At 41.9% G+C, this 24,387-nt stretch overlaps 1 protein-coding gene across 1 annotated transcript; it reads right to left on the bottom strand.

Moving 5' to 3' along the window:
• Nucleotides 1-3,183: 3,183 nt before the first annotated feature.
• LOC308294614 (methionine aminopeptidase 2-like) lies at nucleotides 3,184-21,944 on the bottom strand (the record flags this gene model as incomplete). Its single annotated transcript, XM_080737352.1, is given in 12 exon segments — nucleotides 3,184-3,604; nucleotides 4,452-4,567; nucleotides 8,219-8,322; nucleotides 8,419-8,515; nucleotides 9,313-9,407; nucleotides 14,539-14,720; nucleotides 16,652-16,813; nucleotides 18,925-19,027; nucleotides 19,947-20,009; nucleotides 20,682-20,795; nucleotides 21,762-21,927; nucleotides 21,930-21,944. Coding segments are annotated over 12 exon segments (1,470 nt in total). The 3' UTR covers nucleotides 3,184-3,351.
• Between the last annotated feature and the right edge of the window lie 2,443 nt (nucleotides 21,945-24,387).

The raw sequence follows: 24,387 nt of genomic DNA, 5'->3' as shown, positions 1-24,387 counted from the left end.
ACACAATGGATTGATTGGTCATTAAAATGCACGTGGCCCACCCATCTGACCACTGAACACCGCAAGTCCAAATCTCAAGGCACACATCTTTTAAGAAGAAAATTCATTTTAAACTTTCGCCTATGATGACAGGTTGAAAGTGGTTAAAATATATTTTGTATATATAATTTAGGATATGGAATTTGCCTCTGTATTGGGAAATTAGTACCACTGATACAGTAAATTAAGAATTCTGATAATCATTCTTAATTTTTTGTATAGTTGCATCACTATAATAATGTGTGGTTGTCCCAAGGTCTCATGTCATGGAGCCGTGAGCTCTGCTGAGGCTTCAGGAACGAGGCCTGGACAACCGTCAGACTGGATTAAGACAAACGTGACCCATTGAGGGCTGACAGTTCATCTAGTGAGTCAGTTTACAATTACTTCACTTGGGCTGGCCACTTTGAACCTTTGTGTGTGTGTGTGTGTGTGTGTGTGTGTGTGTGTGTGTGTGTGTGTGTGTGTGTGTGTGTGTGTGTGTGTGTGCGTGTGCGCGTGCGTGTGCGTGTGTGTGCTTGTGTCTGAGAAGGGGAACCGTTAATCACTAGAACTGCAAGCTCACAACGCAGATTGAGTTGTAGACCGGCTATTGGGGAAGAGATTTGGTGTCGAGTGCAAGTCCAGTTGCATTCAGGTCCGTTTTACTCCGTACTGCAGGGGTCTTCAACAGGGGGTCGAGGACCCCCGGGGTCCTCAGAATTACTGCAGGGGGTCCTCCAAATCTTTGAGTGATATAAACTGTTTTTTTTTCTCCTTTTTTTATATTAACCACTTGAACCCTAGTGTCCATATTCAGAGTACTTTAGCCAAAAATAGCAGATCTACAAGCTCACGCAAGGCGTTATGAGCTTGTAGATCGGCTATTTTTGGCGATCTACAAGGTGTAGAGGGGAAAAAGAGCAGACTAACACTAATTGACATAATTCCAAAATACACTGATGATTGTGCTGTCAAACAATGAAACTATGTGGAAACAGGTTGTGGGAGTCCCTGCTTCACCTCTCTCTCAACTAAGGGGTCCCTGGCCTGAAAACGTTGAAGACCCCTGATGTACTTACTGTATATAGAGGGTTGAAGTGGTTAAAAAAGCTAGTGTGTTTCTCTCATTAGCTGGCGGCAACCTCCTGGGACTCCAAAATACATGACTGCAGTTTTTACGGGGCGACGTCAGTGATCAGATCAGTCCGTCCACAGGCCATATTTGATCCAGGCCCAGTTAAGAATAGGCCTGTCTATAGTGTCTCCAAGGAGCGTGGCGACATGACATGATGCATAATTCCTCCGCTCTGACATCACTGCCTGTGTCCTTGTCCCAGATGACTTCACTGACCCAAGAGATAAGGGACAGAATCTACATGTAAAAATTACAATATGTGATGAATGGACATTCTCTGGCTTCAATGTGACATTTTGTACAGCGTTTCTTTTTCTACTCGTCGTGTCCTATATTGTACTACATTTTCTGCTTACTAAAACCTGTGGTATTGCATAAACTGTGTGGCCCGGGGGCAGATTCTTTATAACTTTGTGTTTCATTTTATGGTCACATCTATTTTGGAGTGTGGACGTTCTCTAGAGCTTTGCCTTTCTTAACTAGGAGTCATCATTACTGAAGGTGACTGGTTAGTTTTAATACTGCCCTCCTTTGGTTAAAAGTGAGAAATGCATCGTCACTGGGTATAGAGCATCGCAGCGGAGGTGGTTTACTAGGGTCACTTAAAAATCGCCCATTCATTTTCCCCATAGACTTTTACAAAAATATTTATAACAATTATGTTAAGCCTCGAACAAAGCCATCCAGGATGGCAGTGAATCATTAACATGACACCTTTTATTCTATGAAAAGAACGTTTTGAAAATCGCTAAACAAAGGGTATTTATTAAATGTAGTATATCAAATAATGTAATATTAAAATATGTTTTCACATGGGATCAAAGGTTGTATGATTCACTGCCATCCTGGACGGCTTTGTTCGAGGCTTAACATAATTGTTATAAATATTTTTGTAAAAGTCTATGGTGAAAATGAATGGGCGATTTTTAAGTGACCCTAGTAAACCACCTCCGCTGCGATGCTCTATTGTGACAATGCTCAAGATTTGATTAGTGCGATTAAAGTATAATAATCAAAACATACAGCTTTGTAAACATGGACACAACAATGGGTGGAAGATTTATAACAATTTATTTCTTATAAAACTGCCTCAAAATAAAATAGAGCAAAGAAATATATAAATATAAATACTTTCATAGCAGTTATTGTTGTTATCGTTGACAAGGCATTGAAGCATAGCATTATTTGGCGATGTATTCACCAAAACGTATTTTTTGCATAAATCCTTTGCATATTGTTTGTTGGCATAATTTCTAAAAGCAGTACAGCAATAAAACAATATGTGTAGATTATACGGTATGCCCTTATTCTATTGGCTTTATCCTTTGAGGAAAAACAATAAAAAATAAATATGAAAAAAAAGAAAAAGAAAAACATGAGTAAGCTATTGCCATGACACCAGTCTCTTGCTCTTGCTAAAATAAGGTGGGTTTCAAGCCATGGAAATTTAGGTCACAGAAATATTGCATATTCAGTCTGAGGAGGTTTTTTCTTGTCTCTGAGATGTCATGATCCTGACTTTTTAAGTGCATGCTTAAGCCTACTTCATGCTCCGTGGTACGGTAGTGTCGGCTTCCGGGAAATCTGTTCTTTTTTGGCGAGCGACACCAGGGACATGCTGGCCATTGGGAAAACTCCCAAAACTCCCGAACGGCCGGTTCATTCCCAGCCGGTCCAGGCCAGCCATTAGGAAAACATTTTAAATAAAATGTCGGCCTTCGTTCCATTTTGGGGGCGGCCAACAAAGTAAATCGTCACACACCAAGTTTCAAATGTGTAGATTTTTTCGCAAAGCAAAGCCCTGCTTCATCATACAAGGCCGTCGCACAAAACTAAGTAGTGAAAACAGCAGATCTACGAGGCGTTGTGTGCTTGTAGATCGGCTGTTTTCACTAGTTTAAATCATTTTAAAAATGGTTTTGGACATACAAGGTTTCCACCCGACAACGACGAAATATAACTCATGTAATTTGGCCCACTGGCTTGTCACTTGTCATGATCTGAAATGGCAAATCTTTGAGTAGCAGCAGCGCTATAGAGAGAGATGTCTCTCTATAGCGCGCAGTGAGGGCCTCTACAACTCTTTTTCCCGGGCTGAATCAGGGGCCCAGCATGTCCCTGATATATATATGCCTGGGGAAATCTGTTCTTTTTTGGCGAGCGACACCACCGGGCCACGGAGTATAGATTAAGCTTTAGTAATCGTCTCCACGGCTCACTACTTCCTTGCAGGTGGGCCTGAGTAGGATGGTGTGCTCGTACTGGGCGGTGTAGCTGCCCTTGGTGTCGCACAGCGGCGGGTACGGGTCTATGATGCCAAGGTCACACAGGTTCTTGAGCGCCATCAGGTACTTGCTCTCGCCCAGGCGGTCCAGCCAGCGGCGACAGAATGCCAACGTGCCAAAGTTCTCATTGATCACGTTCAGCAGATGTTTAGCCCTAGGAAGCCTGCAGCACCGTGACAGGAGAGAAAAGGAGAACAATTGAGTCCCTAACACAAAATATAGATTGCTTATTTATGGACATTAGCTAGTAGGGGTGTAACAATATAGTAACTGCATCGAAATAACGTTTTTAATTAAACAAATCGAAGTATATCGAAATGAAAACAGCTAAAATCGAATCGTATCGTTTGATTTTGTATCGTATCGAATCAGTAGTGCAAATAATCGATTGTATCGATACTACCTACTTGTGCATTATATTTAGCATTTTTAAGAAGAAAACATTTAGAAGAGGGGTTTAATTACTTTTCCATTCCATTAAGCTACACTGGTCTATCAATAAATGTGTGTAATCTCTGGGTTCATGTCAAGGTGCAGGTTTGTCCATATGTGTTCAAATACAATGTCCATGTATTTGCCAGATAATCACTGTGTTTACTTATTTATATCCATAATAATACATGTTTCCCTTAAAAACCAGCACTATCCACACTTTTCACATAGAATTAATTTCTTTGCTAAATAGTTACTATATCGATTTTAAATCATTGAATCGAATCGTATCGTATGGCAATGAATGAACCAATATCGTCCATGTATCGTATCGTCAACCATGTATCGTGATATGTATCGAATCGCTATTAAAATGTATTGTTACACCCCTATTAGCTAGCACTACATTACATTATGCTCTCAATAAAATGATCTGCATTCACTAGCTAGGTTTGCTATGGAAGTACAAACAAGAATGAGATGCGCCTAAAAATAGGGGAAAAAATAAAATTTCTAAATCAATATTTTGCTTCAAATATCAGCACTGGGATGAGACAAAGGAAGGTAGCAGTTCCGACCTTATTGGCACGTGTCCAACGTTGAAGTTTTTCATGTAATGCGAACACTCCATGTCGTCGTAGACGGCCCCTCGCCCCGTACTGCCAAACGTCTCGATGGCGTACGCCTCACCTTCCTGCGAGGCAGGAAAGAACACACTCACCTTTAGCAATGAAACTCTGAAATCAGGGTTAAAGCCCGATTTATACTTGGTTGCATAACTAAAAATAGCCAATCTACAAGTTCTACACCTCAGCAGATCTACAAGAGAGCTTGTTCTGTAGATCTGCTATTTTCGGCATGCAACTCCGCCCAACCACGTAATCAATAAAGGCACTTTTTTATCGTGTACATTCACTCGATTCAATTCATTCAATCAGATTCAGCGAGGACAAAGAGAAGATCGACATAGAAGATAACAGAGTCCACACACATTGTTACTTCCTCGCACTGTTTATTGCAAGATTGCAAGATTAATGTTTCAAATCAATCAGAAAAGTATCTTCATCAGGGATCAAAAAGGTGTCTGAGGACAATATTTCATCCTGAAGGAGTTGGGCGATCGAAACATTGATCTTGTGATCTTGCAATAAGGAGTGGGAACAAGTAACACTAGGATATCGTTGTTGTCGGGTGGAAACCTTGTATCTCCAAGTTTCAAATTTGTAGGTTCTTTCGCAAAGTAAAGCCCTGCTTCATCGTACAAGGCTGTCGCACAAAAGTAGTGAAAACAGCCGATCTACAAGCACACAACGCCTCGCGGCGCGAGGCGTTGCGTGCTTGTAGATCGGCTGTTTTCACTAGTTTAAATCATTTTCAAAATGGAAAATACAAAACGAACGGTTTTTGACATACAAGGTTTTCGCCCGACAACGACGATATGTGGATTTGTTATGGTAATTAATACATTATTATCACACGATGGATTTTCTGTAAAAAAAATCTTTTGAAAGAAAAGAAAAGAAAAAGTCAAAAGGATCATACAGTACAGTACGTAGGACTATACATTAGCATTTAAAGTATTCCATTATTATCATTCATTGTAAGTCACATTGATTCCATATGTATTTAAAATAGTAAGCCTAAGCCCTAATTCTTTCCACAAGCCGTATTTAATGCAAGCTGTCTGCACACACCTTTATAGAGAATATGATAATCACACAACGGGAAGAATGCAATAGAAGGTCATTGTCCTCATTGAAAGAAAATGAACTCAAGAACGGCCGTGAGCAAATCTTTTTTTCCAGGAGCGACTCTGAGAAAATTGAATCAATAACTCAAGATGTCAGTATAGTTGACATAATCCTGTGCAGTGTATCAAAGACAGGAGGAGTGGAGTCAGTTATGTGAATTGAGTTGAGCCGGTCTTCACCAGTGTTTCTGCGTCTCTATCCAGGGGTGTCGCACCAAATTCTGGGCCCCGGGTACAAGGATTCACTGCGGGGCCCCTGTGCTTTAACTATTGAAAAATAGCAGATATACAAGCTCACAGCGCGGCACCGAGTGCCGCGCTGCAAGCTTGTAGATCTGCTATTTTTCAATAGCTAAAGTATAAAATAATTAAGGCACCTCCACCACCTTGGGCCCTAGTAACTCAGTCCCACTTTCCTACCCCTTGTGACGCCCCTGTCTCTATCAGCACGTGGCTGTAGGTGGGGGTCTCAGTGGTATTAGCTGATAACACTGCGACACCCTTCTCTCGCTGCACTGATAATCAGTCAAAGTGCTAGCAGCCCTTTGTGGCACACACCCCGGCTGTCAGTCCAGCCGTGCACTCTCCCATCACAGAGACAGTAATGGCTCCGTTACACCGACCACACTCCCAACAAAAATATACAACATAATACAAAGCTGCCACATCAGCAAAAAGCCGCCAACATCACCATCACCCACCACTCTCTCCAGGAACCATCGGGTAAAACGCTTGGCACAGCAGCTTGACAATTAAGATGCTCAGTTCCCTCCAAGTAGCGGCATTGCATGCGTGTGTGTGTGTGTGTGTGTGTGTGCGTGTGTGTGTGTGCGTGTGCGTGTGTGCGTGTGCGTGTGTGTGTGTGTGTGCGTGTGTGTGTGACAAGGCTAGGTTCAGGAAATGTATTTTTGACATTAGTGCAGAATGCATTAAGCCAGGGATAGGGGTCTTCAACAGGGGGTCCGGGACCCCTAGGGGGTCCTCAGAGTTACTACATGGGGGCTGCCAAATCTTTGTGTGATAGGATCATGTTTTTTACATTAACCATTTGAACCCTAGCATCCCTATTCTGAGTGGAACATTAGCCAAAAATAGCAGATCTACAAGCTTACAACGCCTCGCGCTGCGAGGCGTTGTAAGCTTGTAGATCGGCTATTTTTGGCAAAGAGGTTTGTAGAGGGAAAAGAAGAGCAGACTAAAGTATTTGACGGTTCAAGTGGTTACATGTCTGAAATAAAGAGTTCAAAGAGAGGCACGCACATCCCAAACAAAGTAGTACCGTGCTGGACAAAAATACGTACATAGGAAGGACAGGATGTCCGCACACAGGTTGGTCAACGTAGTCATGCTTTTAACATAATAAAGAATTTACCACTGGGAGCGACCAACCTGTGTGCGGACATCCTCCCCTTCCTAAATGTCTGAAATACACATTAGCCTATACTCCTTGAACATGATGACAGTGCTGTCAAACAAGTCTATAAACTGTCTAAGAAATCTATGAACATGTTTTTTATTTGCAACACAATTTTATACAATATGTAGTGGGGGTCCCTGATTCATCTCTCTCTCTCAGCTAAGGGGTCCCTGCCTGAAAACGTTGAAGAACCCTGCAATAAGCCATGGGGTTTCTATCCTTCCTGAAATACCGAGCATGTTAATAGCCCACGAGTGCCCACAATGCTTTTACAGGGCAATTACTTTAGGGCCTGGAAATTCAACAAGTGGTGCGTTATACTCCATGGTGTCTGGTAACTTCGTGGAGGGTGTAATTAAAGCGCGACGACTAAGAAGCTGCCGCAGCAGTAAATTGGAATCACTTGTCCACACCTCACCGTAACCCTAACCAGCCACACGTTCTTCAGATTACACTTAACATTTAAAACGGGATTATTTCTATTCAAGGTCAGAGCGCACCGGTCGAAAGATCAACCGAGACCATGGCCTCATTCTTTGTTGCAGAATCCATTAGCAGAAACCAAGGCTCAGCAAAACACATTCTAAGAACCATCCCAATTAGGGATGTCCGATATTATCGACAGGACGATATTTTCGGCCGATTTTTTTTAACAGTTCTTACTGTATGGTAGGGGTGTGACAAAAAAAAACAAAGTGGGGTTTGGGGACTCTCAGGGGGTCCCCAGCTAATGTTAGATAGTTAGCAACCAAATGGACCCATAGGGGTCTGTAACTCTGAGTGTACAAATGGAACCAAATGGACCCTTACAGGTCTGTAACTTTTAGTGTGCAAATGGAACCAAATGGACCCATTCCATTTGTACACTCTTAATATGATTTTATAATGTAAATTTGGGTCCCAGCGATATATAAATGCCATTAAATGGGGGTCAGTAACCTAATGTATTTCAAACTGGGAGTCCTTGAAATTCAAATGGTTGAGAATCACTGGTAGATATTATATTAGCATAAATCTGTATCGGTATCGGTTAATATCGGAATCGGAAATTAAGAGTTGGATATTATCGGTTATCGGTAAAAAAGTAAATTTCGGACATCCCTAATCCCAATGCATTTGACTGATATAAGCCTCGTTAAAAAATGATGTTTAAGATGTGGACATGAGAGCATACAAACCTCCATCCTGGTGGCCTCCCCACCTTTGACAATAGGAACTGTTTTGCCTGAGTGTATCCTGTACTGTCCGATGGAGTGGCCGTTGAGATTCCTAATGGGTTTCACTGTAGAAGGAGGAACGAGAGCGGAAGGTTTGATAAATACGAGATGCCGTCTAAACGTGCGCATGACGAACGAGAGATCAATGACTCCATCTTCACCTTGATACGTTTTGCCATCAATCTCCACTTCGTAAGACTCCATGACCTCCTGAATGGTCTCGCCCACGTCACACAGGCGCACATCAATCCCTGCACACTGTGAGGACAGAGAGGTGTTTACACTTACAGTATGTACATGGCTGCATGCATATTACAGCGTCATTCTTCAACAGCCAGACGGATAGCAGTGAGTAATCATCTGGCAGATCCATTTGTGATGGCTATATAATTTAATGATGCTAACAGGCACCATGTGGGGCTTAACCCATTTAGAACGGGTACACAATACACATTATTGTGTATCATTATTTTATGCTTTAACTATTGAAAAATAGGCTAGCAGATCTACAAGCTCGCAGCGCGGCACCGAGTGCCGCGCTGCGAGCTTGTAGATCTGCTATTTTTGAAAAATCTTGAAAATTAGAAAATTGACCCGATTCCATAAGTGTCATTTGAATCCTTCTAAGGTTTTTTGAAAAACCTATGTTTCTATGTCAGCAATCTGGCTAGCCATTGTCAAAGAAAAGGTCCTTTTCACTTAACTGGAGCTCAGTTAGTCCGTTCTTGAGAGACTACTATGTCAGTGGTTCTCAAACCTTTTCATGTGAAGGACCCCCAAACTGATATTTATTTGGCCACGGACCCCCATCTCAAAATATTTAGTTCCAGGGACCCCCCCCCGCCCAGAAGCAAAATTTGAGTTACAAACGTTCGCTTTGAAAATACACATATTCAAAGATTTGCACACATTTTCACGACTTTTTTCAAAAATAGCAGATCTACAAGCTCGCAGCGCGGCACTCGGTGCCGCGCTGTGAGCTTGTATATCTGCTGTTTTTCAATAGTTAAAGCATTCAATAATTCTAGGCCTAAACGGGCTTAAAGAAGTGTTACCTTGATGCCAGTGTTAGTAGCATCTCTCACAGCCTCCAGCAGCCTGTCGTACTTTGGATTGAACGTGACGGTGAAGGCACAGTCTATTATTCTGCCTGGAAGATCAAGCACAGTCATTATGTTACAGCTGTTGTTTTATAGCAGCAACATTTTCATATAGAGGACCCCACAAATTGATACACATTAGGCCACGGATCCCCATTTGAACATTGTTTTGTGCCCGATAAGAGAAGATTTGTTGTTGTTAGATTCGATTCGATGTATTACTGAATTCAGTACAGAAAACAATCTAGACCAGTAGGTGGAGAGAGTGAAACCTATGATCTGAGTAGTATTCTTCTACATCAGGGGTGCCCACATTTTTGATGTGAGATCTACTTTTAAAATGACTAGCTCAACATGATCTACCCATCCAATATGTTTTAGCTGAGGGCCTGAGGGGGGCTTTGGGATAGCAGCACTGGCGTTACATTTCAGACAAACAAACTTACTGTAAGGGGGAAATAAATGGGAAATACTGGGGGAAATGTCTTCATCCCATTCTGTGGTAGGTTTTGGGGTTCTTTACTGACTATTGAACAAAGTATTGCATTGGAGGTTTGCCTACTTTAGAAGCCATGAAGGGAGCTGACAGGCCCTTCTTGATGTCATATTATATTTTAATTATATATATTTTAGGGGCATGTCATGTGGTCTACCTGCACACCCTTGGTGATCTACTGGTAGATCACGATCTACCTTTTGGGCACCCCTGTTCTACATTCTCTCATTGGACCAACTCCAAGCAGGTGAAATAACAATTAACCACTTCAACTTGGTTTCAACTAGCTGACATAGCAAGGTAAATAATGTTAATATATCTATTTTCAAACAGAAAGGGGTTTAAGGGATTAAACTGCCCCTCATTTTGCTGGGGACCCCCTGGGATCCCTCAAGAACCCATGAACCCCTAGGGGCTGCCGGGCCCCACTTTGAAAACTATTGTTTTACAGTCTTGGGGCCGGTGGCTCGTGGCTCAGTCAGTTGATGTGTGGCCACGATCTTGTCTCACGTCTCTCTGATCAAAAAAGGAACAATTTCACCACCGATAGATATATGTTTCAAAGCTTCTTTTTAATGCATCACAGCAGCAATCACAGGAACAAACGTGTTTGAGCCCTTCTGGCTTTGGTCAGCGTTTCTCCCTTCGTTCTCTGCCCTTGGTTTCTACTGTCTCTACTGCACACTGACCTGATCTGAAGATAAAGCCTAAAACAACGCAAAAGACAGTCTTCTGCAGCCATTAAGGTGACAATGACCATAAAAAACAGCCCTGTTCATTTATAGGAGCTATTGATAAGATGTTAAGATTTATATTTATGCAATCACCTTTTCACATTATAAAACGAATAAAGACTAAAACATCCATTATAATTGATATGTAACATCTCTCCTATTGAAAACAATAATCATAATCATCTATTTGTATGATATATTATTATAATTTGTTACCCCATGATGCAGTTCCTTGTGTTTTTAACCCCTTAAAACAAATACCATGGCTATCTCTATTCTCTAAGTGGGCAAAACTCTTTCATACTATATGAAAAGTTCTCTAGTGAGAAGACACTATGATGCTGTGCCTGTGGTAATACTTGGGGCATAAACATTTTGTCTTGGATGTGTCGGCATATAAAAGTATAATTATTTTTGTATAAAAAGCTCTATATTGATAGTAATCGTTGCTATATTGTTCAGAAACAGTGGTGTCCCTGTCTCTCCAGCTCTTAATAAACAGAAAATACATTTTCAGGTGGGCTGCCAATTTCTGCCAATCAGGAGAGAGTACCCACTTATCAGCTTCAATTTTATAATGGTCCAATTTCGTCTGCTCACTTCCAATTTAACTTGTTACTTGCGACAGCAGAGAGCGTAAGTACTGCGATCGGCTGCGTATGTATGTCGGTGTCCTTCTTTATTGAAGCCCGAAGCCCAATCAGGGACCAGCATTTCTGGCAAGATCATCATTAACAGCCAATGAGGGACCAGCATTCCTGGTGATGCCAGTGGTGATGTCACTGGTGAGCGCACCCAAGCCCCCAGAACGGCTTGTAAATATTGAAGTGGCCAAAGCTGGAACTGCAGGCGGGGTGAAACATACATGCACAAGCATAAGAGCGCGCCGCTGGGATCTACAATGGGGTTCAATGGACGTCGAGTGACGTTCGTGACGTAATTACGTCTCGACTTGGCAAACTTTTGTTTGCCAATTTCCCACACAATGCACCTGGATTCTGCTACTTCCGCATACCTCAAAACGCTACTGAGCACTTGCATTGAAATGAATAGCTGGGGCGGGGCTATTCGTTCTCTAATATGAGCGCACCTCATGGCGCACCCTGCTGGTGCACCAGTAGGCCATACATGGCCTACTGGTGCACACGGTGCAAGTTGGCACCTCGACAGAGTGCAGCTCTTGTTTATCCTCGCTGCTTGAGTTATCTCTACAGATTGGAAACAATTGGTATCCTGACCTGCATTTTCTCTTTACTAAAGAGCTGAAGAGACGAGGAAACCTCTGTTGCTGAGCAATCACAGATCAGCAATTATTACTACCAACATATAGAGCTATTTACGTTATTTGAACACAGAAATAAGGCTAGAAAGCCTCAGAAAAACAGTCCACATACCGAGATTGATGCAAACACTGCTGTGTGGCTATCTCCAGTCCCAAACCTCTACTGAACTTTCTAAAACAGTTCCAGTCCTTGATTATGAGAAGTGGGTCATTTTATGGTCTACTCAGGCTTTTGTGAACACCCAGACAGTTTTTAAGTTGCTTGATTCAGTATTTAGATATTTGATATTCATTTTATCAGACACATTCATCGAAAACACCTATCCTTGGTTCTGGTGACTCATACAGACTTTTTAATATGCGAGGGAGCTGTGTTTTTTTTATAACTTTTTTCATATATATTTAATAGTAATAGAATACTGTTACTTTCATTCAATTCTGTTGCTTGAATATGTTAATTACTATTTTATTTATTGAGCGCTTTCCAGGGTAGTCAATTCACACTTTACATTAATTAAAATGGTTTCATCCGTGAAATGAATACATTTCACACTAGAAGGAATATTGTGTGTATTAAAAGTAATTACACACAGAGTTCAGTAGAAACAAGGCATAAAGCTTTTGCACACAAGTTCATATTTTTTGTCCGAACTTCTCGCGCACACACACAAAAGAAATACCTCACTTTGTGTCTATCACTTTTACGCACCGTCTCCGAAACTTCTGTCTGTCAAGATTTCAGATCAGATTCGGCTTTGTATCTTACTGTGTTTTCAGGATCTATCCTGAATAGCCTATCTGCGGATTCAGTAAAAGCACATTACCTACTGTAGCACGCATGCATTTTTCCGATTCCGTTATGTTACAGTCAAATTATTCAAGCGTGTGTATGTGTCATCATAACTGGCCTGATTCTCAACTAATAGAAAAACATGCATCGATTTCAGTGTGCAAGGTGTGTGTGCCTAACGTTTTTACCGGATGACGGATGCTAAATATAGGGAATGTAAAAGAGACTTTATTGGCAATTTAGTTTTTTCTATGGTAAGGTTAAGGTGCACTCCTTTTCATTTGCATGATTTTAAATCCCTTTAAAACAAGCCAGCTGTTCGGTACCTTCCATGCATTTGCACAGCAACTTGTGCTGGCAGTTGCGGGGACTACTTTCTTGTAAAATTATTGATTTACTAGCAATGAAATTAAACAGTTTTAATTGGGATGTCTGTGATGTTGCCATATTTGTTACCTGTTTTAGAAACAAGGCAACAAGGTTTGCCATGTTTACAGAACAGCTAAGAGGGTCAGAGGCACTCCACTCCACGTTAAAACTCACTATGCTTCTTAGTGGTTCTGAAACCAAGGCCTCTTGAGGCTTATTGCTTTAGTAGACATCTATGATGGTGCGACCCAATAGCCAAGCACGTACGACATGGGCTCCAATACCTGACAGCGAGTCCCATGGGTTCGATTCCTGGATGGCGGGACCATTTGCTCTATGTCACTCCCCTACTCTCTCTTCGTGTTTGCTCTCTCTCCAGTCTCGACAATATATCTAACAAAATAAAGGCTCAGAAAAGCCCCAACCTCAGGCTTTTATCGCCCCAAATTAATGTCAGACATCATATATCTCCTGGAATCTCGTGGAATTAACACATTATGCCCAATTTTATTGTGATGCCCCACTGGATGCATTCATGAAAGGCTTTCCACATGTAAACATTCTGAAATGCTGAAGCCTGCAGCAGTTGAACTAATGAATAAAACGTAAGAAGTTTGACGTCATTTGCACATCCTACCTGGTTCCCGTTTTTTTCCCCCCCATTCTGAATTCATATAAGAACTGTGTTCCAAACATAAACAAATGATCTCAGCGGTTTGACTCACATGGATATGAAGAATCAACTGATGGTGAGAAAACGCTAATGTTAACTTTGCCAACCACTAATGCCAAATTAGTTAAATTTTCCCCAGAAACAGACTGTATCAAATATGAGTGACTGACTATCATAAACCATACAGAGCCACCTCCCCGACAATATTGCGGATACCGTTTGTTTGTTTTTGGACCGCAATGCTTATATGAGACGATTTTAAGATGACTCAATGTTATTTTCCATAGAGAAATTACTTCCGCGAACCGGGAGATGAGCGAGTGACGCAATGACTTCGTTACTTTATACCGGTATTTACAGATATTCCATTTTTACATTAGCATTGGCGCAGTGTTGATTTCATCGACTAAAACTATGCCGAAAATTTTTTGTCGACAAACATTTTGTCGACCACTAGCTCACAACGCGTTGCGCCGCGATGTCTTGTGAGCTTGTAGATCTGCTATTTTCAGCACACAACCAAGTGTAAAATCAGTCATTACGATGCCATCAAGACCTGCAAAAATACATTTTAGTTGACTAAATCAACTGTAGATTTAATCGCCTAAAAACGTATGATATTTAGTCTAAAATTAGACTAAAACTAAAACTTTTCAGGTGACTAAATTATGACTAAAATTAAATGACATTTTATTCAAAAGACTATGACTAAAACTAAATCAAAATTTGCTGTCAAAAACAACACTGCATTGGCGGATAATATCGGGGGGCAGATATCATCGGACATCTCTATAGTCTCTTCTGCTGCTAGGACACATGCATGTCTTTGGTCCTTACCATTGATGTGCGTTCCAAAGTCGATCTTCGTGACATCGTCGTAGCGCAGCACAGTGGGGTCTCCAGCGTTGGGCGTGTAATGAGCGGCGCAGTGGTTGATGGAGCAGCCAGTTGGGAAGGCCAGGCCGGCGTTTAGCCCGTCCTCTTTGATTAACCTCCTGGAGCAGTCCTCTAGCTTCTCACTGCCGCGCGGAGATAGCAGCACAAAAGGGACCAGCGATGACAAGGACAATGGAACAATCATCACGGCACAATGCATAAAGCACACAGTACACCATCAAAATCTGGAGCGTCCGTTTAACTCCTGAGACCCTACACTTTCATTGTTATATGAATGCAGCACTCTGTATTTCGCTGTGTAGGGAAAAGAAAACCACCATTTTAAAAACTGCTCGTTGCAAGCCAGCAGGTCAAAGAACCACAGAAACCACACCAGATAGTGGTATCAGTAGTAAGATGCACTCTCTTAAAGAGTGCATATTCTATTACTTATACTGTGCATATTATTACTTCCCTTTACACAGAGAGACTCTATGTACTGTGCACTTATTCTGCCCATCATTGACTATGGAATCCTCATATGTATGGTATCACGATGCCCCAAATCCCTTAAAGTTAAAGCTCCAAACAGCCCAAAACAAACTGATTAGGGTCCTGCTTGGCCTTTCTTCTCTGGCCCACCTCACCGCTTATCACCACATACCGGTAAGCGTGGGGTGGCTCGCGGTAGCTGACAGAGTACAGCAACTTGCAATGGGCTTGCAGGTGTACAAGATACACTACGCCACCAAGATACCCATGTACCTGACTAACTACTTCATAAACGTCAAGGATGTCCACAACTACAACACCAGAGGCAGCTCCACTAATCACGTTCAACCCTGATTTGGCTCTAAAAAAGGCTCAAATTCGTTCTCCTGCTATACCACTAAAATGTGGAACGCCCTCCCGCAAGCCCTGAAGGAGAGTGGATCCCTAACCTCCTTCAAAATCAGTCTGAAAAGTCACCTACAGACTGCTGCTACTCGAAACCTGTAAATAGACTAAGCCAATACTCACCTCCCCTTTTCCACTGTAACTATCTGCTTCTTCTGTTTATTTTATTTGCCTTTTATTTTTATTTTATTCTGCTTTGATAATTGATGTTATCCAATGCAAAGTTCTATCCGTCTGTCTTTCAATGTTATATGAGATACATAAAGTGGTTCCTGTGTAAATAAGCCGAAAAGCTTATCTCCTTTTAGTTTGATTGAAGACTTTATTAGAAGTTTGCATAGAAAAAGGTACAGTTGCATGACGGTACAGTTCACTGGTGCAAGGTCAACTAAAAGGAGATTCTAGGAAAGCACTTGGCTTATTTACACAGGAAACCATTGAAGTATCTCATATAACATTGAATGACAGACGGATAGAACACAGTACTAAGCAGTAGATAATATCAGGAGAAAATAAAATAAAAAAGAGAAGAGTTGACCTTGTACGGTACCAGTGATTTGTACTGTCATGAAACTGTACTTTTTCCCATGTAACCTTCTAATAAATTCTTCAATAGAGGGTATGCACGTCCACTGGGACCCGCCCCCCTAATCTAGACTGAGTGGCAAAACATTGAGCAGCATGGAGCATTGGAGTTTGGAAGTGCTAGTTGCAAATCACTCAACAGCCCTGCATAGTGCATACCACCTGTTTCTAATTTGCACATAATGCAGGAGGCAGCAGGATGTTGTGTTGTAGAAAACGAGTGCTTCCAAACTCTGAAAAATAAAAACCTGCACAGAATGTCTTGACAGAAAGTAGCTCATCACATGCCTATGGTGGATTTTTTATTAAACAAAAAACTTTGCAGATAGAAAGAGGATAATTCAAGCTTTCAGTACAGCCACAATGTCGGTGAGTTAACTTTGTTTAATACAATCAGATAGGACTTTTCTGTTTGGATGTATGGGCTGTCAATGGCAGAAATAGTTTTTTGCCACTCAGTAGGCGTGTTCCCACATAACTTCCAGCTACAGTGATGTCACGCGCACCGCATACCCTCTATCAACCAAATTGTAAAAGGGAAGGCAGCAACAGAAGTCCCAGAGTGAGGACTATATTTCAGTGTTGGTCTCACCAGATGTCAATCATAGTCATCCCGGGTTTGATCCAGCTCCTGACGTAGGAGCGGACCTGCCTGTGAGCCTCGGCCGCCTGCCTGAAGTCACTCCACATCTCCTCGTTGGCCTGGTCCAGGACGCGCTTCTCATCACTGCTGGTCCGCCAAGCTGCAGTGCGCCTGGCGGGGGACACCAGGGGCGGCACAAGGGAAGGGGGGGGGGGGGGGGGGGGGGGGTAGTGGGACTGAGTTACTATAGGGCCCAATTGGTGGAGGGGGCCTTAATTATTTCATACTTTAAAGCTATTGAAAAATAGCAGATCTACAAGCTCACAGCGCGGCACCGAGTGCCGCGCTGCGAGCTTGTAGATCTGCTATTTTGTGTGCAAATCTTTGAATATGTGTATTTTTAAGCGAACATTTGTCACTCAAATTTTGCTTCATGGGGGGGGGGGGGGTCCCTGGAACTAAATATTTTGAGATGGGGGTCCGTGGCGAAATACATATATTTTTTGGGGGTCATTCACATGAAAAGGTTTGAGCACCACTGAGATAGAAACATAGGTTTTTCAAAAAACCTTAGAAGGATTTGAAATATTCAAAGACTTTTCAAAAATAGCAGATCTACAAGCTCGCAAAATAATGTGTAATAATGCGTTCCCAGCCTAAATGGGTTAAACCCCCTCCCCCTATGAAGAACATTCATGGGGGGCCCGCAGTGAATCCTTGTACCCAGGGCCCAGAATTTGGTGCGACACCCCTGGGGAACACACGCAGTGATAGAAGAGGTACTCACACATTCCTTTACTTAAGTAAAAGTATCAATATTGCAATGTAGAAATACTCTGTCACCAGTAAAAGTCCAGTATAAATAATGTACTTGAGTAAAAGTGCAACTATTGGCATCAAAATACACTTTAAAGGGGAGAACCACCCATTTTCAACATTGAACTATGTCATTAAAGGACAACTTTGTTTTTTACAACAAGGGTTCATATTTTAGATTGTAATTAGAGTAAAGAAAAAGTGAGCGTTATTTTTTATTTTTTCATTTGCTTTGTTCTATTGTTCTAAAGTGGGGCATGCATACAAGTGGCTAAATATGTAATTTTAGACACAATAAGCCAGCAGTTTCTTTATTGCTATTTACAGTAACACTTATAGGACCCATAAGTCACATCCAACGTTGTATCTTGGGAATGGGCTTATTCTGTGTAAAATGACATATTTAGCCACTTGTACGCATGCCCCCAACCACTGAAATAAGAATCTCTAAGACAATAGAAAGAAGTAAATGAAATAATTTTAACACTCGTCTTTTATATATTCTTTAATTACAATCTAAAATATGAACCCTTGTAAAAAACTAAAGTTGTCCTTTTAATATACCTTTGAGTTGTTATGTGTTATGTTATGTTGAGTACATGTATTTAGTTCCTTTCCACCACTGGGCAGGCGAGGAGAGAGAGGAGGTGTGAAGTTATTTTCTCATTATGCAAATGTTCTGTAATGACAGTATGATATCCGGCCGCGCACGGCGAGGCACGCAGCGCTGCTGTAAAAGACGTGCTGTTGCACACCAGGAAAAGCTACGTCACAACCAGGGGCGTCACAAGGTGGGGGGAGTGGAACTGATTTACCAGGGCCCCAAGGTGGAGGGGCCTTAATTATTTTATACTTTAGCTGTTGAAAAATAGCAGGTATACAAGCTCACAGCGCGGCACCGAGTTCCAGATCCGCTATTTTTGAATAGACGTGAAAATGTGTGCAAATCTTTGAATATAATGTATTTTTTAAGCGAACATTTGTAACTCAAATTTTGCTTCATGGGGGGTCCCTGGAACTAAATGTTTTGAGATGGGGGTCCGTGGCCAAATAGCTACATATCATTTTGGGGGTCCTTCACATGAAAAAGTTTGAGCACCACAAACATTTCAAAAAACCTTAGAAGGATTTGAAATACTCAAAGGCTTGCACAAATTTTCACGATTTTTCAAAAATAGCAGATCTACAAGCTCGCAGCGCGGCACTCGGTGCCGCGCTGTGAGCTTGTATATCTGCTATTTTTCAACAGTTAAAGCACCCAGGCCCCAGGACACCCTTCTCACAACGAATTAAAATGCTGCGTCTGGGAAAAACGTAAGGTGTGAGAGAGCGAACGCACTCGGTGACTCGGCATCATTCCCGACGTGGCGATCATCACACACACAGAGACCTACATATGAGCTGAACATCTCATGCTGTGTTGTAACGGCGGTGAGATGTGAGGGACAGTGTGGAGGTCAACACACCCGTCTTTTGATGGGGGATATTCGCACTCCTCTCCCTTTGGGAAGTCTCCGTTGGGATAGAGCTCACAAATAGGAACTGAGGGAGGGTCAGTCTGTCCCTTCACTGCCCCAGTTAGAAAAAAGGAGAGAAGGAAACAGTTAGCCTTTGTACAGTACAGTAAATTCAACACATGGACGCTTGATGTCAGCAAGTATAGGGAAGTTGCACGGTGCATCGCACAAACACACACACACACACACACCAAAACATCGAATGTAGGGGTCTTCAACAGGGGGTCCGGGAGCCCTAGGGGGTCCTCAGAGTTACTCCAAATCTTTGAGTGATAGAAACATATTTTATTCTAAGAACCTTTGCCAAAAATAGCCGATCTACAAGCTTGTAGATTGGCTATGTTCGGCAAATAGGTTTGGTGTAGAGGGGAAAAAGAGCTGACTAAGTACAGAGTGAAAGGTCAAGTTCATAAAGTATTGACGGTTCAAGTGGTTAAATATCTGAAAATACAAATTGACATGAATCCAAAATACACTGATGATCATGCTGTCAAACAATGAAAATATGTGGAATCTATGAAAAGGTTGTGTCCCTGCTTCATCTCTCTCTCTCTCTCTCTCTCTCTCTCTCTCTCTCAACTAAGGGGTCCTCATTGGCCTGAAGACCCCTGATCTAATGTGAATAAATGCATATGTGTTATGACAACAGGTTAAATATGCAAAATGTATAATGTATCTTTGTATATTGATACAATGTAAAAGGCTGGGGTGAACTCACTCTCAGTTCAGTCACTTTGTGTATTTTATTAACAACAATACACTGTAAAAGCTGTGCCATGAAAATGTCGACAAGTTGACAAGGTATTATGTGACCGTTTTATTCAGAATTTTGATCTGAGTGAACTGAAGGAGAATTGATAGCAGTAACACTCCAACATTCCTTCTCTAAAGAAAGAAAGAAATGAAGAAAGAAATGGAAGCAACACATTCTCTCACTCGGTGGAGAAAGAAGGTGATGCAGCAAAACTCACAGCGTTTCTTTTTCTTCTTCTTCTTCTTCCTCTTCCCTGCAGAGTTCTCCCCTTCGTCTCCGTCTGTAGAAAACATTGGCGTTAGGGGTGGGCGCGATATGGTGATAATTATCGTTGAGACGATACAATGTCTCCACGACATGCCTTTTCAGAGGTATCGTATATATATCGTGATACAATTGAGGGAGCCTTGTAAAAAATCCTGTTTAATCATTAATACAGAGATGCATTGCCGAATTCAATTTAAACCTGCGTTTTGGTCTAAATCAGTAGTTCTCAAACTTTAAAATGTCAAGGTCTCCACTTAACTCTGACAGTATACAAATGAAACCAAATGGACCCGTAAGGGTCCATTTGGTTTCATTTGTATACTGTCAGAGTTACATACTTGTAAAGTTCAATTTAGACCTCCCAAAAGGAACCCAGAGAGTCTAGTTTCCGTCAAGTAACTTGAAAATTAACCATAAAAACCAACGTGAAAAAGAATCGTGATAAAATCGTGTATCGTGATACAGCTTGGGAAAATATCGTGATATTGTATTTTTCCATATCGCCCACCCCTGATTCGCGTGTTTCCATATAACTTTTTGAGGGTGACCAACACTGACAGCGGACCAAAAGGAGACCCACACTGCAGTGAAAGCTGGCAACATTTGGCTGCATGCTTTCTTTGTTGGGGGAACGTGATCCTCCCCTGGAAATGGTGATGATGAGGATGACATCTAGAAGAATTACCTTCATCTCCATCCTCCTCTTTCTGCTTGTCCTCCAAAGCTTGCTGCTCCAACAGTTTCATCACATCGCCAACACCTCCGCTGTCTCCGTTCCCCTCAGCCTCATTCGTCCCTGCTGCAAAGTCACACACACACACACACATACACACACACGCATACACATACACACACACACACACACACACATGTGGCCGGTGAACATGCACGTGCATACACAAGTGCACACACACACACACGCATGGATGTGAACACAGATGCATGCAACATGCATTCACGCATCCATACATATCCACACACACACAACAGCCCATGCATGCACACATATTGTGTGCACACACTCACTCACACACAAACAAACAAACAAGAAACATGCACGCACACAGTGTGAGTAAATATTGGTTCTGAGTCTTTTCAAGCCAGTGCATTCACTGTGATCAGAACTTGGCAGGGTCCACGCATAATGAGTTTCTATACCTTGAGAATCAATATCCTCAAGGGCATATGTACCATGCAGCACTATGACACAGAGCGTGTTCTGTGACCAACAGTTGACACACAGTTGGGTAACGTTCAGCCACTCACAATTTCATGACTTACCATAAATGCTTATGGCCATAGGCTGCAATTAGTATTCATTTTGCATACATACCCAATGGGTTAGGGTTCATCAGATTGCACCAAAATCTCAACATTTCTTTTACAGATGATGGCACATGGTCCAACTACTGAATGTATATATTAGAACAACACGTTCAAATCTTAAATAAAATATATTTTAGTTGTTTTAATATGTTGATCCGACAAAAAATGTGGTCAATTATTATTACGGCATTGAGTGAAATAGCTATTCCAGTTCCAGATGAACAGGTTTGTCCTGGCCCCTCTCAGCAGGAGGACCCATCACTTCCAGGTCTGAGATGGGACAGGAGCCCTCCTCTGACAGGTTGAAAAAGTCTCCTGTCCCGCATAGAGGAATAGAGGATGCTCTTGTTCTATCGCTTGGCACAGGCAGGGGGACAATGTTGCGCTAGTATATTTTCTCTGTGATTTTTCAAAGCCTCAAAGAAGTGATGCATCTCACCTAATGCGGTATTCTTGTTCCTCTTCTTTTTCCTTCTCCTCTTCTTCACTGACTCCGAGGCGTCGGCGTCTTCTCGCTCCTCGTTCAAGTCGTCCCCGTTGAGAACTTCGGGCTCCGCTTCACGTTCTGTCTGACTCTGAGGCTCCGCCATGATCAGCGACTGAGATGAAGTAAGTGACGCATAAGCTGCTGGGAGCCTCCAGTGGTCAGAGCTGAAAGTGTGCTTCTTGCTGGAAGGCTGCTGAGCCAATAATGTGCTATTAAGACAATCTCTGTGCAACAACTTGACCCGAATAGACGGAGAAAGAGACACTCCCTGTCATGGGGGACTACATTATTTTATCATCAAAGGAACAGCTGCTCGTCTTTCATGCAAAAAGTCTACAGTACAGTACAGTTTGTATCATGCAGATAACAAGTCAAAAGTGAATGTTAGCTGGAGGTTCAAACCATAATGGTTATAATGCGCACTGTGTCCTCGCTAAATGACCTGTAAATGCTGCAATGCACGCTAGAATAACCACTTTCTCTGTGCACAAGCACATTTGCCATCCAATTATGTCCTTGCTCTGCTGTAGCCTACTAGCTCAAGTTACTGTTGTGCACACCTGGGGGAGCAGCTTGTCATGTGTCACATTACTCTGTGTTTTCACAATGCCTAGCGCTCACAGGGAGGTCCAGTTTAGTGCATAAAGTCATGGCGATTTAGTGGTGAAAGCAGCGTTTGAATAATGTTACCACGAGTTGTAGATAATTTATAGCGCGTAATGGTGCATTTGGAGACGGGCGCAGCACAGTGTATCCAAGCAACAAGGCCGATACACAGAGTGGATAAAGGTTACATTTACAGTAGCCTGCGGTGCGGGGAGATCATGGCTTTGGGACAATGAACAACGCGGTGGCTGAATTATTCGTTTTGTTGGTATTGTTATTTAAAGACATAATTTGTATTCATCTTCTTCACCACATCTTTTGGAAATTATTTGGATTATCTTTTCAGAAATGATGACTTCACCAGGCAGCACGCTGAAAGAGTTCAGAGCAGCAGCGTTGTTCTTCTTTGACCAGGTAGGCTAAACATTAATGTATTATACTGTTGGTGAAAGAAAAGTACATAAAACTAAACAGATCAATCTCAGAAATAATTAGAATATTTTGTAAAAGTTAATATTTTTAAAACATTCATATTCATATATTCTAGATACACTGCACATTCAGTGAATTATTCCAAACTTTTTTTTTGTTTTGTTAACATTTTGAATTGTTATGGCATACAGCTCATGAATATCAAAAGTCCATATTTCAAAATATTACAATATTACCACTCAAAACAAGGATTTATAATAGAGAAATGTCAACCTTCTGAAGTCAGAGTTGCTTGAAGTCCAGTGGGAAGTTTCATCTGTCAGTTATGATGCTATGGTGCTATGGCATCTGCAATGCTTTTTCTTTTTTACAAAATATTCTAATGTTCTGAGATTGAACTGTACTTATAGTATTTAATGTAATATTTACAGCCAGGACGGGATCGGACAAAAGGCACAAGAACCAACATTTTACACTTTAATTTGGCCAATGCAGGAGGAGCGCGATTAGGAAATACAAGGTAAAATCTAGAATGTATTTCATTGTCACGTTTTGGTCTATATGAATGCACATTTTTGTATTTATTTGTATTTATGTATTTGTATTAACTATAATGTGGAGAGTGTGGGTCTTCTTCTAGCAATTTGGCAAAGGAATCTAAAAGTGAAGAGCACAATGTGCAGATGATGATGCCAAGTGATGGGAGTGATAAACATGATCCTGCCCCGTCCCCTGCCAAGAGGAACCCAGAGATAAAGACATCTGAAGGGATGGATGACAGTTCGGTGGACTTATACAAGCACGCAGCCCCTGAGCTACTAAAGGAACTGGCCTGCCTACTGGCACAACACAGCTGGACCGAGGAGAGATGCATTCCACATGGCTTTGTGAACATCTTGAACTGTTCCTGGCGGGATCTGACCTCAGGGGCGAGCCACGTAAAACGCGGCGAGGGCGGGAAATCTCAAAAGTCTAAAGGCAGCATAACCTTGGACGAAACCCTCCAAAGGCTGAATGCAAACTATGACAAGAGGAAAACTGAAAATGGAAATGCGGTTGCTATGGGAAATGTCGGTCCTACGGAGAGAAAAGCAAAAGCCAACCCAAATGTACTCACGAAGAAGTCAGGAGGCCTATCTGATGGCCAGAGAGGTAAAGCATAAGGGCAATAATAAGCATTGTGGTCCGTATAGGCTACTACATTATGGAACTGCACTATTAGACCAGCTGAACTGCTTTTGTCCAGTCACACAGTCAAGCAGATTTCATTAAAAAACCCAACCTCTCACCTGCAAGTGAGAAGTAATGAAAATGGACATTAAAGATTGAACACCTCTTAAGTGCTTTTCATTGACATTAATTGAGATCACATCTAGGATTACACTCTAGTGGGAGAGACAGAGTTGGTTTACACATCATGGATGTGTGAAGGTAGCGGGAACATCAACATTATGTATTGTAGGCCTACAGTATATACCCATTCCCATGCAGATGTCTTTATTTAAACACATGATTAAGAGCCTCACTCTCCTGTGGTTGG

This window comes from Nannobrachium achirus (genome assembly GCF_963921795.1).
Source record: "Nannobrachium achirus genome assembly, chromosome: 11".
NCBI classification, from domain to species: Eukaryota; Metazoa; Chordata; class Actinopteri; order Myctophiformes; family Myctophidae; genus Nannobrachium; species Nannobrachium achirus.
This window is presented reverse-complemented; position numbering and strand designations above follow the sequence as displayed.